The following is a 17854-nucleotide window of genomic DNA, read 5'->3' on the forward strand; positions in this document are numbered from 1 at the left end:
CATTGTTATTTAGTTTTGCTTTCTCTAGCTTCTTTCAAGTGCTTTTTTATTTTATTTTACTTGTTGGAATGCTATCTCTGTTGTCATAAGACCATGGGGTGTGGTTTGGGTAGTCTCTTTGGGACTATCCGTCACGTAGGCGTCATGTCACATTGGGTGGAGGATCATCCCTTTGAGGACTACCCAAGGGTGTGGAGGACTACCCAACTTATAATAAAAACCAATATATAATAAAGGAGAGAGAGAGAGTGAAGTCAGAGAACAAACCAATCACAAGGCTCGTCTCCAATGGCCTGGTGATGCCGTTTGCGCCGCGACAAGGAGGAGGGGGGTGGTGTGGGACGAGGGCGACGACCGGCACCGGGGAGGGGACGATTCCCACACCCCTTAGTCTAAAATGGTCTGGCTGTGACATAGTTGTTTCTGAAATCCGATAAAAGTTAGTTATTCCAATGCCCACACTTCCTACTGTTGTTTTTTGTGTCTTCCATTGCCAGATAGATAGTCAACGCCATGAAAATAATGTTTTTTTTTCTTTCTTAAATGCTCAGTTTCTTCCTAGTAGAGAGTGGTCCAGCCAGATTTCTTCTTTATTACCAAATCTATTGAACAACAAACCCTAAATCTTTCTACCTCCATACCACTTTCCAGACCCCCCCTGCAACAATGTCTCAGTCTCTTCAGCTTTACATTAATAATCAGACCCCAAACGTTTTCTTCAAAGGTAACTAACAACTGTTTTTTCTTTTCAACATTTGCTCTGATTTAGTTATTAAATATCTCAATAGATTAGGTTACAACTTACAATCATAGATTGATTTTAGATACTGAACACAGTTTCTTTACTACCCATTTCAGGGGAGGGGAAAAAGCATGGGAGGTCAAATCAAATGAAGTTGTTGGTTAAAGAAAAACCAAAAGCAACTATGATGTCACAACATGCTGCTGTACCAACAGAGATTCCTCCACATTGGTACAACATAATTGCTGATCTTCCCATTAAACCACCTCCACCATTGCATCCAAAGACCTTTCAACCATTGCACCCTCAAGATCTGTCTCATCTTTTCCCTGATGAGCTCATTAAACAAGAGACAACTAATGAGAGATTTATTCTCATTCCCGATGAAGTTGTCGATATTTATAGGCTTTGGCGCCCCACCCCTCTATTAAGGTTGGTTTTTGTTTGGGCCTGGATATACTGACACACTTTTCAGACATCACTAGCATGTCATATGGCCCGTATGACCCATACAAGCCATATGACTTGCTAAAATGGTCATATTGGTCGTATGAAGCCAAATTATATGGCCCGTATGATGTGTAAAAGTGACACATAACGTTATATAGCATGCATGACAAATTTTACCCTATCATACAGACCATATGACGTCATACGGCCCGTATGATGTGACAGACATGCTACTGTACGAATTTGGAGGTGGTGTCTCTTTAGCATCACTCTTTTGTTTTAGATTTTGTAAAAAAAAATATTCGTTTGGTCGGAGAAAACATTAATGGTTTCGGTTTGATTTAGAGCCAAGAGGTTGGAGAAATTACTTGATACACCTGCAAGAATATATTACAAGTATGAAGGTGTGAGTCCAGCCGGTTCACACAAACCAAACACTGCGGTCCCTCAGGTTTGGTACAACGCTCAACAAGGTGTCAAGAACATTGTCACCGAGACTGGCGCGGGCCAATGGGGGAGTTCCTTAGCCTTTGCCACCAGTTTATTCGGTCTCAATTGTGAAGTAAGTTGCATTAAAATATCTTAGGCCCAATTTGATAAAACATAATGAGTCAATGACAGAAAGTTACCTTTTTATAACTGTTTGTATCATTGTATGATTACATTTTTGGAACATAGGTGTGGCAAGTTCGCGCTTCTTACGATCAAAAACCATATAGGAAACTAATGATGCAAACATGGGGAGCCACGGTTCACCCTTCTCCTTCCGACATAACCGAATCGGGTAGGAGAATTCTCGAAATGGATCCATCAAGCCCAGGTAGTTTAGGAATTGCGATTTCCGAGGCTGTGGAGGTAGCAGCTAACAACGAGGATACTAAGTACTGTTTAGGAAGTGTTTTAAACCATGTTCTGTTACATCAGACCGTTATTGGGGAAGAGTGTATTCAGCAGATGGAAGCTTTAGGTGAGACCCCTGATGTGATTATTGGATGTACGGGTGGCGGGTCGAATTTTGCAGGGCTTTGTTTCCCATTTATCCGCGAAAAACTTAAAGGAAAAATTAATCCGGTTATAAGAGCTGTTGAGCCTACCGCTTGCCCTTCGTTGACCAGAGGTGTGTATGCTTATGATTATGGAGATACAGCTCAGTTGACTCCGTTAATGAAGATGCATACACTCGGTCACGATTTCATTCCTGACCCTATTCATTCTGGTAACTTATATATATAGCTTTTGATATAATTAAGAACAGAGCTTAAAGTTAAATCGAATAATAAAGTTTACAACTTTGTTTAGGGGGATTGCGTTATCATGGTATGGCGCCGCTGATTTCACATATCTATGAATTGGGTTTCATGGAAGCAATTGCAATTCCACAGATTGAGTGCTTTCAAGGTACATCAATATTAACATGTTGATATTAGTGTTGTAAGAATCGCTAAGCGCTAGTCGGCCCGTGGGGTACCGACTAGCGATTAATCGGGAGTAATAGGGATTAATCAGATTCGGATTTTATATGTAATTTTCAGTTTTGTGTGTATATGCACACATTTTTGTATGTATTTTTTTTAAGTAGACATGTTTTAACACCTTCTTCGACCCATATTTTTAAGTAGATAGGATTAAGCGTCAGAATTTATAGGTTTTGGTCAAGAATCTGGCCGGAATTTGGCTGAAATCGCTAGACTGCCACCGATTTTTGGCCAATTAGGACTGGATTTGACCACTATTGACCACCTATTGATTAATTGACCGATTAGATAAAAATTACTAGCGATTAACCGGCGACTAATCGGAGGCTAGTCAGGACTTACAACCATGGTTGATATTGTGTTTATGGACTTGATTTGGGTCCCATTTTCTCGAAAACTCCAAATTAATTTTTATTCGGTGGATTAAATGCGTGCAGGGGCCATACAATTTGCAAGGTCAGAAGGGCTGATACCAGCACCCGAACCAACACACGCGATAGCTGCAGCCATTCGGGAAGCCCTTCACTGCAAAGAGAGTGGAGAATCAAAAGTGATACTAATGGCAATGTGCGGACACGGTCATTTTGACCTTCCAGCTTACGAAAAGTACTTGCAGGGTGCGATGGTTGATCTGTCTTTCTCGGAAGACAAGATACAAGCTTCTCTTGCGAACGTTCCACATATGTCCTAGGTAAAAGGTTACCGTCTTTTCATGTTGTAATCTTTAATTGTGTAACAAAATCATCACTGAAATAAAAGTAATAATAATAATACATTCATTCACATTACATACATGTTTAAATTAATATACGACCAGCTTTTCTTGTTTGTTTTATTCGAATCCACCGATTGTAACAAAGAAGCTGGCAATAAACAGGAAAACAGCCGCAATCAGAGAATACATACGCACCTTGTCTTGCTCTGTTTGGTAAGTGGCCAACCGTGCCGCCTTACATGAATTGCAGTTGTAACATTTGACATTTTGATTCTTCGTCTTTGTTCCATTCGCCCATCGTTCGCAGTCGTCGTTGTCGTTGTTGCCTATACCTTTAAATGAAATCAACCGCTTACATCTTGGCGGAGGCACACAACACCCCTCCTGAAAATCTTGAATTTAATCACAAAATATAACGGCTATCGTAATAAAAAAAATGTGACAAAATCGCAACTTTTAACATACCCAGTAAAATTCGTAGAAAGATTCTATTTTCCAATCTTCTTTGGCGAACATTTTATCCTCCCCGTCGTCTTCTTCGCAAAACTTAATATCGTTCAAGCATTCTTCGACCTGTGGCCACAGGTGGTCTGCAGCCATTTCCTCGATCAGCATAGGCTTATACTCCTCGTCTAGAGGCGAGTTATCCTTGTAAACTTCTTCAAAACTCATGGATGTGGGTTTTCTAATCCAACCAAACACGAGCAAACGCCAAACCATGATGCAAATAATGTAAATGACTCCGATGTTTACCAAGAAGTTAAACATCCATTGAAAGAATTTGATTTTACACACGATTCCCATGAGGCCGAGGACGCATGAAACCAAAATGAGGGTCATTAGCCATGTTGGCCACAGCACAGGGTCCTCTAAACATGTTTCGTTATGCAGCTTGACCACCCGCACGGCGAGCTCTACAAACCGTCTTACTAGCAAATATATCGAGCCTGCGGTTCCACCAATCAACCATATGGTGAGGAATACTCTTGCAAACAAGCCCATTCTCTTCTCCTCCTGGTGTCTTCAATAGAGGTTTTTGGGAAAACTAAGGATTTGCAATAGAAAATAAATTGAATATTGGTTGTCTGTTAATTCGTTATGGTTGTTTTTTCTGGTAAAAGATTTGAATTTGATTGTAAACATATGATTGTCCGAGTATGTCTCTCCCCCTCTCTCTATCTTTAAAAACAGGAATGTATGTTTCCTATATTATTGGGATTCAATATAACAAACAAACAACCATACCCAGTAAAATCCCACAAATAGCAAAGCTACTTATAGGGTCTGGGGAGGGTGGGATGTAGACAGACCTTGCCTCTATCCCTAGGGATAGAGAGGCTGCTTCCAGGGAGAGACCCTCGGCTCCAATTGGGATTCAATATTATGTGATTATATTCAAAAGGTTTGTATATCCATGTATGACATATCTTCTTAACTTCTTTTATACTTCTAATAATAAACGATTCCAAAGAACGCCATCATAATTTATGGGTTATCTGAATATTTTTTCATTGTTTAATTACCTGATGTAAAAATAATTAAGAAGCTTCATAAAAATGATGATTAATTACTATAAGCAAGAGGTATATCTGCTTGTCTTATTATGCTTTGCAAATATATAGTTTTGATTATTCAACCCGTGTAATACATAGAACTATAACCTAGTAAATTAATATATCGGGTATGATAGATTAAAAGCAGTGGTATAGTGGTATTTTATAATTATTAATTTACTTAAAAAAAAAATTTGAGTAAGAACTAGATCAACTTATAAACCTCTCATCTTGAAGTTCTATTTAGTTAATTGAATTGTTATAGATAGAAGTATATAAATGTGAGTACCTTATAACCATCAATTTACGAACTATAAATATTTTTTGACCATGTTTCTCTTAAGTTTAAAAGTTACTAGAGGGTAGGCCCGTGCGATGCACGGCATGACCAATATTTAGCGTATTTTTGCTGTGCGTTTGGGGAAAATGTTTATGTACGGATTAAAGATAATTAGTAGAAAGACAATGCAAGAGAAGACATACAAAACGTGATAACACCATGTACCATGAGTTGGCCACAAAAAAATTAAGGCGTGCATAGAATAGGAAAATTTGTTGCGTAATCCATTTAAGAGCAAACATGTATGCCAAGTCTAAAAACATACATTACAGCGAAAAAAACTTAAAAGGAGTTCATGAAGCTCCCGGTTTTATTCAATAATTCGCGAAATCTTCTGCCGCTAATCCATGGCTATGTAGTCGACGGTCCACTTTCACCTGGTGCGCTACCCACAGAACCATCTGAATACGAAGCTTCATAAGTAGGGCTGTGAAATAAAGAAAGGAAATGTTAGGAAGAAGTTTAACTTGGATGACGTATATATTAGCAGCTCGTACGCCATTATTTTGTACAAAAAATTGATAGAATGTAATTGTGTTCAAGTAGTGGCACAACACAAATGGATATGATGTGTAAAACGTATATGCTTATAGGCTAGAAACAAATGATGAACATAATGGTAAGCGAAGTTAGTTGCTTGTATTTCTTGAAGATAGAATACAAATATACTGATAACATGAACATACTGCAAGTAATGTTGCGGTATAATGTTCATAAGGCATGCAATTATGCTCCTTTGAATTATCAGCCAGCTTCAAAAAAATGAAAAGATCTGTTAGTAACAATCTTCTTTGTCATTCATTAACACATTCAACAAAAAAGCTCTCATTCATTAAAAGGCCACAAACAGGATGAAATCATGAAATAAATCAACACAAAATAAACAAATCATTAAATAAGATAAAATATATACTCACAATAGGACAATCCCGCCAAAACTCAGATAATGATTTCCTCTGCAGGCAAGGAAAAAGACAACTAATTAAGAAGAAATTAGACCAGAAATAGCAGAGCACAACAATTCTTCCACAATTAGAACAAAGAGACCACAAATTTAGTAACTAAAACATTATGATTATGCATTCTTATTCATATACATCAAATAAAATGAAAACCAATGAAAGTATGAAACTCACATTTCTCAAATAGCTGAACTGAAACGGAGGCAATGCACCTGTATCCACACGGTTACTGGTGTTCCTCAGTGAAAGCAAAATATCCATTTGTAACACCACCGAATATGTTATTATTTCCACGAACTCTTTCTACATCAAAACTCAAAATAATGCGACTAAACAAACTGGAAATAAAAACGTACCTGAACCAAATCAGAATACGAAAAGAAAAAACCCTTGCAATCAGACCTATGACACGAATAAAAAAGATCTGAACCCAATCAGAGGCGAGATGTATATGAGTATTTAAACAAACAAACCAACTAATCGTGCACGACTATCTCCATATAAGCGACATCCGGTCAGAATCGTGGCCGGAACCCTTTCTTTATCTTTCAGATGGTCCGTAATTGCTCATCAAAGTAACATTCCAAAATACATAAAACAGTTAAAGGAATTGCATATAACCATATTCAATACATATATTTGCATGAAACTTTTTTATAACCATCCAATTATTAAAGACGTATGAAGCTCTAAATCAGATAAAGACAAAAGAAAAAAGACATACCAGTTGAGAGAAATAGCAGGGAATAGAGCAACCGCACCTCGAAAAGTGATAAGGAGTCCCTTGCCGGAGGAGTAGAGGAGAAGAGCAGCCGGAAAATGCGGATGACACTTCGTATACCACCTTCGATCCTCTGTTACCTTACCTTGACTGAAGTCGTTACCCCATTACATCACCCGGTTCGTTCTTCGGAACCCTAGTCGTCACTCAAAGATGTGGCTGCTGACCACCGGCGAACTACCATCACCATCGTCACTATATGTCACCCTTGAGCGGTGATGTTACCCCCATCACCCTCGTCGTCATCTCCTGAGTAACAGATGATCACCGGGTAATGTAGCTGGCGACCGTCCACTCTCTCTCCAGGCCCCTCTCTCTCTCTCTTTCTTTAACCCTGGATGTATCTAACTTTGTAGACGTACTGTTATGTGAATGCGAATGTGAAAAGGAAGTAAATAATAGTTGATAAATTGATAAATAAATAAATTTTAATTAAAAGTAAACGATTCAATTGCAATTGCAAGTTGTAGGAAACTCTTTAGTTTCCAAGGAGTTATTGAGAAAAAAGGGTAAACAGGGATTAATGTTAAAGTTAAATAGGTAAATTACTTCTCTTTGAATTCCATTTAATATTTTTTAACTTAAAGACTTCTAATTTACCTCTATTTCATTATTTGTAAACTTTTAGATTATGATTTTGGAATATATTTTTTAATCAATATTGTTTTAAGTGGTGAATTTATAACATCATAAATTTTGACTTTAAAACACTAACATGCAACTAAACTTTTGATTATATATAGGGGGAACACCCGTGCGATGCACGACATGCATAATAGTTATTGTTTTTTCCTGGAACGACGACTGATATAGATAGTGCGTGACACAGTACGAAAGTGCGAATATAGTATAGATTTTTAAAACAAAAACCGGTTTTTTTTAAAGTTAGCCGTTTGACCATGGTTATTTTGACCAAAGTCCACTCCTCGTTCGGCGCTTTGTGGTAGCACTACCAGTCAAAAAAAGGCCCAAAACGCCCGAGGGTACAGTGTTCCCCCGCGTTTTTAAGACGCTTTGAGAGAGGTTTGGGCCCCACCACATGTGGTCTCACAAAACTTCAATTCTTTGGACGTGTGGTTTCTCAACCCTCTTCAAAAGACGTCACAGTTTTCAAATTTTTTTATTTTTATTTTTTCTTTTTCATTGTTTTAGATGGTGTAAAATAGATGTTAAATATATATATATTATACTACATACACATATACATATAAATTCAGTTTTGACATCTAAAAGTCAAATTGCAGGTTTTGTTCCCTTTTATAGATAAGAAAGCAGTTTATTATTTATTACTAAAATGTTGTATTAACTTTATTCTGCAACATATTCTTTATAAACTATGCTTACCTTGACATAACCTAATAGCTATATTTCCTTATTAGAAGTCTCTTATAATTGAAAATTAGTACATATTATTACCTTGCTGGTGAACACATTTACTCTATGTTTAGGGAACAATTTGATTAGGTTGCTGATATTGAATTGAATATCACACCAAATTACAATAGCAGTTTATATTGCTACTATTCACCCAAATCAAGCACCTTAAATAAGTCAGTGTTTCTCTATATTCAAAAAACGAACTATAACTGACGATTATTAAATTGCAACAGTCAATTCAATCCAAATACTGCAATAGAAACATAAAATCTACCACAATTCGTTGGTTAATCACGTATAGTTCTTAATCGATTAGAATCAGAAAAAAGGAAATTGACTCACCGTAACTTAAAATCAGGAAGAAGGCGAACAAAGGGGCGGAGTTTTTCGAAATCAATGACCCCTGTCTTTCATTGTTATTCCTTGAATGAGGTAAGCAAGACCCCATACTACATACTACATACACATACATAAAAATTGGGTTCTATATTATTTGTATAAACACCGATTGGAAACCCTCACATTGCATTTGATGAAACCCTAATCAATATAAACACACACACTAACACTCACGAATCGAATCGAATTTATAAAAGGAAAAATTCGGGCTGTTTTTACCTCTTGCTGCTCCAAATCTTCATTACCATACATTATCTTCATCTTAGAGATATAGATATTGCACTTAAAGGTCTCAACCATCAAAATACGATCCAAGGGCTAAAAAGTGGTTCCTAATTATGCAATGGTTATCATTTGAACCTTATTCCATGAGACTTGAGGTAAGATGCAAAGAGCATTCTTTTGAGTTTTAAACCATCTATAATTAAGTTCATTATTTAATCATTATTGTTGCAATTATTATGTATTATAGATAATAATACCCCATGAAATTACCTTTTAGTAATTTTCGTTTCTAATTGGTTAGCATCTTTTAAGTTTTAAAACCATTTATAGTTATAATTAAATTCATAATAACGTTGATTAAGTTTTTTTATATTTAATTATTATTATTATTATTATTATTATTATTATTATTATTATTTATTTTTATTTTTATTTCATATGATGTTCATCAACTATCTGATAAAATTGCAAAAAAGGTTGTAACCTTATTTGTATGATGTTTAGCAATTACTAAACCAAATAATAATGACTTAATTATAAAATTCAATCAAGTAATCGGTTACGGAGAACTTGAAATGGAAAAGCAATGTAAATATGAGGAAGGTGATGATGTTCAACTAAGTCAAATGATTTAATTCTTTATCAAGTATTTAACAATACTTAATTTATAAAGTTATCAATTTAATTGTATTTATCAATTTATACTCATGTAGAAAGACTAATTCCCTTTACTAACTTCATTGAGTTGTTGTACTATAAGCATAATATGTTGCAATTATTTAAATTTGGTTGGAACCCTTGTGAAATGCTTTATACGATAGTATAGATAAACGCAATCAATTTAAATCTTTTGCGCGGGTTGAAAACATCCGAGCCCTTAAAGTTTGCTGCCCAATCCTGTCAAACAATACCTCCTCAAATATTTCCTCTGCATCTATATTGCCTATATATAGTATCAATTAAATCACACAAAAGCATCATATGTTTAAAAAAATAGTAAAGTAGAAATTAAAAAAGGAAATACCAATAGGCCAAATAAATGTCTATCTCTAAATGAATAACTTTTCTCGTACCCACCCTTTTACACCTCCATATACATGAAGCTGCAAAAAGGAAAAAGACTATAAATTTATGAACAATTAAACAATACATTGGTAGATGGTTCCAGATACTATAGTCATGCAAGGGTACCTTGATGAAGTATGAAGTGTCTGTCTTTTTGTATCCAATAACCTGTGTGTATACTTTATATGTAATATAAAATCACAATTTGAAAAAAAAAACCACTAAATCACCAAAAACATAATAAAACATCAATATAAACTCATAGATTATGTAAAAGAAAACTATTATCCCATTTGAATATTTTAAGAAACAAACCAAAGTTTTTTCGAATAAATGTTGAAATGGGTATAAAAGAACACACATTTCCACCAAGATAAATAAATTTCATATCAACTTATCTCTTTCTTTTCGACTCTAACTCGCACAATAGTAGACAAAGGAGTTGATGTTGAGTGAAATGGTGAATTTATAGCAATGATAGGAGATTCCTTAATCGGTCAAATTTATTACATATTGATTGAAATTGGACCTTTGGAGTGCTTTTGCGGTTTATCCCAATAGGTTTCGTTTATTAATTGCATTTAAGAACCGAACTTATTATTGTATTATTATAATTAATTGTGATTATATTCTCATTTAATTATTTTTTTATTTTTTAATATTAATGTAGAAAGACCATTTCACCCCTTACTAACATCATTAAGTTGTTGTACCATAAGTGTAAAAGATTGTAATTACTTAAATTTGGTTGGTATCCTTATGAAATGCTTTATAATATAGTATAGATAGATAGATATAGATATAGATAATTATTTTTTTATTTTTTAATATTAATGTAGAAAGACCATTTCACCCCTTACTAACATCATTAAGTTGTTGTACCATAAGTATAAAAGATTGTAATTACTTAAATTTGGTTGGTATCCTTATGAAATGCTTTATAATATAGTATAGATTAGGCTCTAGCATTAATGTACTGTACTATATGTTAATATGGTGTTTCATGCATTGCTTTGTTGCAAATTATGTTGTTTTATTTGTAAATTATTATTATTATTTATAATAATCTAATTAATTTAGCCAAAATCTTGTTAATAATATATTAGAATATATATATATATATATATATATATAGTTATTTTAATACTTTTATTATTTTAATATTATAATAATTCCTTTTTTTTACTGTTTAACTTTAATTTAATGATTTTTTAGTATCACGGGGTGGGATAAGCTTGGTGTCAACCGGTACTGGTATCGAAAATACCGGTACGGTCTTGTTTGGTATCGGTACAAATAGTAATTTTAATATTTTAATAATATATATAGTTTTTTATATATTTTTATTATTTTAATATTATAATAATAATTCTTTTCTTTACTTTTTAACTTTAATTTAATGATATTTTTATGATACTTATGATCTTTCGGTTTAAATTTTATCTTAATCTATTAAATTCTGATACTAATATCATGGATAAGTTATTAATATTTGATATCATTTGGATCCCTTTACCTATTTTTTTTATTATATGTTTTCTTTGAAAATATATTGTTGTGTTTTTATTACGAATTATATTTGAGCTACTTTTAATATATTAGTTACTTCGAAATTTAAATTTATGGTTACCTTGTCAAAGATCATTTTATAGAATAATCATAAGTTTGGAATAATTATCTTTAAACCAATTATTAAAACAAATTAAGATCAAAGTTAACTTTAAACTAATCTACCTTTATCTATAATATATTATTTAGTATAATGTGTTATTGATGATATTAATTTTAATGATTATTGATATATAATTATTTTATTTTATTTTTTATCTTATCTCTTATTTATTTAATATAAATTAAATGCAATTAATAGGATTTTTATAGGATGATGCATTTAAAACAACCATAAATTTTGGTTTTAAAATAGAACATATAACTAAACTTTAGAATATATATATAGATTCTAACTAGAAGTTACTACATGTTAAAGCTAAGATATTTTCACATAAATGGTCCCAACTCTTAACTTACTGAATACATCATTTAATGTGACTTTATTTTATTTTTTGTTGTAGGGCATGTGAGGGAATACTAATTAGTAATTAGTATTCCATAGTTTCCAATAAATGATTGATCATAAAACATGCCTGTGTAAACAATGAAATATGAATCTTTGACAAGTGCTAAAGAATAAATGAAGTATAGCATTAACATTAGCGTGCGTTATCAACTTGACATTTGGTCTAATATAGTATTTAGTGTTCTTTTAAGTTCAAATTGAAGAGATCGATTCGTGTTTAAGTTTTTTCATAAAAGAATTTATCAAGTTTCTTTTATGATACCGTTTATGTTTTTTTTTCTATTTAATCAAGTTTCTACACTACTACTATTGTTATATTAATTATAAAGTTGAAAAAATTAAAGGTTTATTGGATTATACAAATTAACAGCAATGGAGAAGCTCCCTGGAGGAAGGAAAAAGCATTAGAACTTTTGCATTTAGTTCAACAAAGGTACTGTGATCCAAATCTTGTGTTTTAGTTATAAAACTTTCAATCTATGTGTATAAGATGGACTTCTAATGGATGCACGGAAGGTGTTTGACGAAATGTCATTAGATGCGTTTCTATACATGAAATTGGATCATTGATTTGAATTTAAGCCAAAGAAATTGCCTAAAATTTATTAACTTGAAGTGCCAATGTAAGCAAATCATTATTCAACCAAGATAGTATGGCTGGAAGAAAAAATACACACTAATAACTAAATCCAATTAGAGTCATAGATTCATCAGTATGTGATAAAAGCCGATAAAAAATGGTATGTCGAGAGTAGGGACCGATTCTGCTATTGCTACTCGTCGCCGCCAGCACTCGCAGCACTTAGATCCACACTTAAGTCAAGAGTCTGTGACATTACACGATCAAATACATTACATCAAACAATTGTTGTTTATGTGAATATGTAACAATAATAGTGTGATGTATAATTAGGAAAAAAAATGTGTAATAAGTTTTTACCTTTCCGGTTATGCGGCTGTACATGGCAATCACATCTTGTACTGTGGACTCAAAATGCGTTGTTGCGTCATAACTCTGTAGAATACATAAGAATTAATAATATTTGAAATATTTATATATCTTTCATGCAAAATCAATACTCACAGTAGATATGAAACAGTTATCTTCTTCACCCTGGTTGACGGGTTCAAATCTGTCATAAGTATCGAAAAAGATCTGGTCCACAGGTCCAAGTAAATCGATCCCAGGCTTCAGTTCTGTCTCAGGGTTATCTGTCTCGGCTTCTGTGGTGACAAAAGCTATGAATTTACCTTTCGGGGCTACATTGTGAGAATACGAGCAACAGAAGAGATACCTGGAAGAATGGCATTAGGGTAATTTTCCATATCCATTGAAGGTTAAAAACGTAAATCTTGGAATACATACATATCAGATTTACGGCCTAGCTGTTTCTGCGGTAGGATAACTTGCGCTGAATGAGCATCATTAGTGCTCGGGATGGGATGACTCATGATGCATATAGCACGCGCTACTTTACCGACCTTCTTTACCTGTTGCAATAAACATGAATATCTGTATTTCATAGTGAAGAAAATGTAGGCGGTAATGGTTTACCTTATCAGGCAAATATGAGGGGTCGCATACTACTTTTTTGCACTTTGCAGTTTCTCCTTCTGATGTCACACCGACTACTTTTCCACCTTCGAACTCTACCTGTCATATATTGCAGTGTCTCTAATCATATGCATTATGTCTTTTTTTCTAGAACCAGTCACTTCATGTTTTTTTAAGGTTGTTAGTGGATTACCTTGCATTCTGGTTTGTTGAGCATGTAGGTCCCTCCATAGACCGCACTTAGGCGAGCAAATGCCTGGTAAACATTTCTTAGATTCAGTTGAATAGGTAAAGAAGCAAAGTATATAAATGATGAAATTCTACCAATGGTATTGTACCTGAGGTAATTCTCCTAATCCATAGAGTGGGTAAATATAAGGGGAACCTCCTGCAAATCGCGCTAATGACTCTGCGTAAAGCTATTCAAGACAGAAGTTGGTAAGTTATGACTGTAGTTGCAGTTATCAAACGGAGACTTTTTTTATTTTTTTACATGCATTGAAGTTGGATTTCTGACCTTCACTCTCTTGATAAGATCTATGGCTGGCTGGTCCAAATAACTGTCGTCCCGGTAGAGTGCCAATGCATGCCCGATAAAATCAACAGTATGATCGTCTAGTCCATATTTTTTCCTACAGAAAACAAGTCAAAAGTGTGAAAATAGTATCAATGAAGCTAAAAGAACATGCTTTTGATCATTTAATCAGGTATGTATCAATCAGTTAATGAAAAAAAAAGGATAAGATGGTACGATATAAGATCTTTTGCTGGTACTTTTGTGACATCCATCCCTTCATGTGATTTTGGATCATTATCATCGTAATCCTGAACGTAAATGAAGAACTTGCGAGCACGACGCTTCTCAAATAATCCCATGAGAGGAGATTTAAGTGCTTCTACGTCGGTTGCAGGTACTTTGTGAACCTGAAAGAAAATAGGAAGATTTATAAAAGGTGTTGTGAGTAGATGGTAAGAATATGCTTATACCTTTCCTTTGTTGAACACATAGCTTCCATCAACCGCCTTGAAGTTGAGGTATTTTGTCACACTAGTGTGAATTAGAACACGAACTAAGGTGCCATTAGCCATCATGTACTGCAAATGAAAATAAGATGAGTGCAATGTGATGGAATGAAATTCTGTAGCATTTAATGCCATTTATTACGGGTGACATGACATGAAGCACGACACGAACACGAAAATACCGTTTAGTCCATTTATTACATCCCGTCAACCTGCTACTGCTAGAGCTTGATTACAACCAGCCAACCAGTTTGACTCAGTTAGATAAACGGGTCGTGTTTTTGTTACACGATTTAAGTGTATCCCGGGTTCGGGGTGATGTCTTCGACACAAAAATACATGGGTTGTGTTCTTGTTCAACCCACCAACCCGACAAAATTACCACCCCTAGCATTAAAACAAGTAAAAAAGAAGTAACTGCTATCCGTTTTAAAGAAAAACTAGTCATGCCTTAGGGACCATATCGACATTGTAGTCTTTGCTCGCGCCCAGTTCTGCAGGAGGCGCATCACCACCCTTGAATCGCTTCCAGAGCTATGAAGTACAACATATTAGCGTTGAATGATTCATTCAGAAAAAAATAATAGTTTAAATAAATCATTCAGCCGTATGTTATACCTGGTTGAGGTTTAGTGAAGTTGACTCTCCTCCGTAGTAATCATTCCTATCCATGTGTAACACCTTTACGTATATAAGAAGATCAACGATCACACAGGCACAAAAAGAAGGTCAGAATAATATATTTCATGTTCACTGCAACATATGTTCGTACTTGACTTCAATCTCTTTAATAGGACTGTTAAATTCTGCAGAAAATAGCAGCAGAAACTAAAACTACATCTAAACTCCAATCATAAACCTGATTAATCTAGAACTCATGCCCTACATCTGTTCCTTTAACTTCTACAATTTCTCAGAATGTTGGTTTCGAAAGCAACAACAATCCAATTTCTCATCATCATCGGAACCCTCAATATGAGATCAAATTTCATCTGATCCTAGGTAAATAGACATCAATAGAATAAATAGGATCTAAATGATACCTTTGCATATAGAAGAATCAATGATCACACAAGCACAAAACAAATCAGAATGATATATTTCATGTTCACCACCACATATATTCATACTTAAATCTCTACAACATATTAATATGACTCTTAAATTCTGCAGAAAATAACAGCAGAAACTAAACCTACAACTAAACTCCAATCACAACCTAATTCAATTTCAAATGAAATTACGATCAAATTAACCTAGCTGACAAAAGCATACTCATATCCATTGTATCTAACCCTAGATAAATCGACATCAACAGAAAAAATAAGATCTAAACAAAAATTCAACAAATTAGAGGCATCAAACCAGATTCGAGTAAGAAATTAAAAACCTATAGATAGATACATGCACACATATATAATCATCAAATGAGTTTGTGAGTGCATATATACTTTGAGGCCGTCGACGGAGAGGAGACCACTGAGGATACATTCCTTGAGACCGGTACCGAGAACGATGACGTCATACTCTTCATCCATAACGATTGAATTAGGTTAACATTAAATGAACCGATGATGAGATATGAATAAAGAAAAATTTGCAGAAGGAGAAGAAGAAGATATGAATGAGATCGAGAGGGAAGAGATATAATCGGGTGACGAACAAGTCTTAAGCAGAAAAAAACGGTTATCAAGTACCCCTAATTTCTAGGATTTTTATTACTACGTGTTGGGTTGGGTCTCTACCAATCCCGCCTTATTTCATAACGTAAACATAGAGAATATATTTTATTCTACTTTTATATGTTTTCTAAATTTCCAACGAAAATATATCTTTCTTTTGTGTTCATATGATTACTGATTAGATTGAGATCATGTAAAAAGAGAGTTGAGTATGAGAAGTGTGAGAAATATTGTGGGGCTAACATGTGTTCTTAAGTTTAGTGGCGGAGCTTGATCAAAAGTTTCGAGGGGGCGTAAAGTGATAGGACCCAAATTTCTTTTTTTTTCCGATCGTTATGTTTCGGGTCAGGTCGGGTTGGCTATTCGATTCAAATCGGGTTAAATAATAATAGTTTCAAATAAAACAAAGTGTATATTTGCCAAACTACCCATCATTTATATACAAAGTTTATAAATATTTAGGATATACTATTTAGGAAAAATAATCGGGGGGAGGGGGGGGGATCCTATATAATTTTAAAATTTTCGGACGAAAAATCGGAACTTGTACACTTCTTACCGAAATATTGGGGTGGGCAGGTACACCCCCGGGCATCCACTATCATTCGCCTCTGCTTGAGTTATATTAATTTAAAAGGGTAAAAAAGTAATTTACTCAATAATTCAATTAAATGATAAATATTCCCATAACCGTGGGAGTTATTTTAGAATTCCGATTTGTTTTTTTTTTTAAGATTCTTTAACAATCTGTGATTTATTTGTCATCTTATATAAATAGATCGCAAGAAGTTATCATCATCTTTGTAATAGGGTTTCTTTTTTGTTTTGTGCGAAAAATCTATTGTGTGGTGTTTTAAACCTGTAGTCCAGTATGTGTTAGTCGTATGTTCTACGCATGGTGTTTTAAACTTGCATTCATGGTGTTGTTTGTCATTCTCATCAAAAATGACTTTTTTGTACCATATCTTCCTTCACTTTTGCAACTTTTTGCCATTTTCATTTAAACGTCTAACTGGGTTATAAAGTGTCGTCTATTGAAGGGTTTTTTTTTTTTTTTAATTAACATTTCAGTCTTTCCGCATCTAAGTATTATATTTTTATTATATCAGACCTATCCACACCCACCCCCCATCTCTCTCTACTCTCTTCTTAGTTGGATGAAAGTTTCAAGAATGTGCAAAGCTTCCAACTGGTAGATTGTTGGGAATGTGGAGGCTTTCGGTCAAGGAAAGTGTGACAACTGGCAAAAATAATGGTAATTCCGTACAACTTAACAACTTAATTATACATTTAATTGCGTTCGTTATGACTTAATTGATGCATGAATAGGTCACGTAAAGTCTTGCAATCATAGGACATGATTAAATATTTCAAATAATATCGTTATGTTCGTCGCGTCGCGAGAAAACAACGAACTATGTCCAAATATGTTG

At 34.2% G+C, this 17854-nt stretch overlaps 4 protein-coding genes and 1 long non-coding RNA gene across 5 annotated transcripts; 1 reads left to right on the plus strand and 4 right to left on the minus strand.

Annotated features, from left to right (window-relative positions):
• The first annotated feature begins 466 nt into the window (after positions 1-466).
• LOC110903857 (tryptophan synthase beta chain 2) lies at positions 467-3455 on the plus strand. The gene is made up of 6 exons (XM_022149655.2): positions 467-724; positions 859-1174; positions 1538-1754; positions 1871-2408; positions 2492-2590; positions 3105-3455. Exons 1-6 carry the CDS (start codon positions 667-669, stop codon positions 3356-3358), a joined length of 1482 nt encoding a protein of 493 aa, XP_022005347.1. The 5' UTR covers positions 467-666; the 3' UTR covers positions 3359-3455.
• Positions 3456-3499: 44 nt separating this feature from the next.
• LOC110903858 (tetraspanin-3) lies at positions 3500-4384 on the minus strand. The gene is made up of 2 exons (XM_022149656.2): positions 3848-4384; positions 3500-3766 (listed from the first exon to the last, which is right to left on the minus strand). Exons 1-2 carry the CDS (start codon positions 4382-4384, stop codon positions 3500-3502), a joined length of 804 nt encoding a protein of 267 aa, XP_022005348.1.
• Positions 4385-5486: 1102 nt separating this feature from the next.
• On the minus strand, positions 5487-6940 carry LOC118486682 (glycosyltransferase BC10-like). The gene is made up of 3 exons (XM_035983313.1): positions 6412-6940; positions 6193-6231; positions 5487-6027 (listed from the first exon to the last, which is right to left on the minus strand). Exons 1-3 carry the CDS (start codon positions 6496-6498, stop codon positions 5905-5907), a joined length of 249 nt encoding a protein of 82 aa, XP_035839206.1. The 5' UTR covers positions 6499-6940; the 3' UTR covers positions 5487-5904.
• Positions 6941-9727: 2787 nt separating this feature from the next.
• Positions 9728-10479, minus strand: LOC110905929. Its single transcript, XR_002573526.2, has 3 exons — positions 10211-10479; positions 10044-10122; positions 9728-9962 (listed from the first exon to the last, which is right to left on the minus strand). It is a non-coding gene; the product is annotated as an uncharacterized LOC110905929 (long non-coding RNA).
• A 2265-nt stretch (positions 10480-12744) lies between these two features.
• Positions 12745-16435, minus strand: LOC110903859 (guanosine nucleotide diphosphate dissociation inhibitor At5g09550). The gene is made up of 13 exons (XM_022149657.2): positions 16191-16435; positions 15358-15420; positions 15190-15273; positions 14704-14811; positions 14468-14640; positions 14234-14348; positions 14055-14135; positions 13910-13972; positions 13717-13815; positions 13528-13652; positions 13246-13456; positions 13102-13176; positions 12745-12988 (listed from the first exon to the last, which is right to left on the minus strand). Exons 1-13 carry the CDS (start codon positions 16275-16277, stop codon positions 12935-12937), a joined length of 1338 nt encoding a protein of 445 aa, XP_022005349.1. The 5' UTR covers positions 16278-16435; the 3' UTR covers positions 12745-12934.
• Between the last annotated feature and the right edge of the window lie 1419 nt (positions 16436-17854).

This window comes from Helianthus annuus, chromosome 14 (genome assembly GCF_002127325.2).
Source record: "Helianthus annuus cultivar XRQ/B chromosome 14, HanXRQr2.0-SUNRISE, whole genome shotgun sequence".
Taxonomy (NCBI): Eukaryota; Viridiplantae; Streptophyta; class Magnoliopsida; order Asterales; family Asteraceae; genus Helianthus; species Helianthus annuus.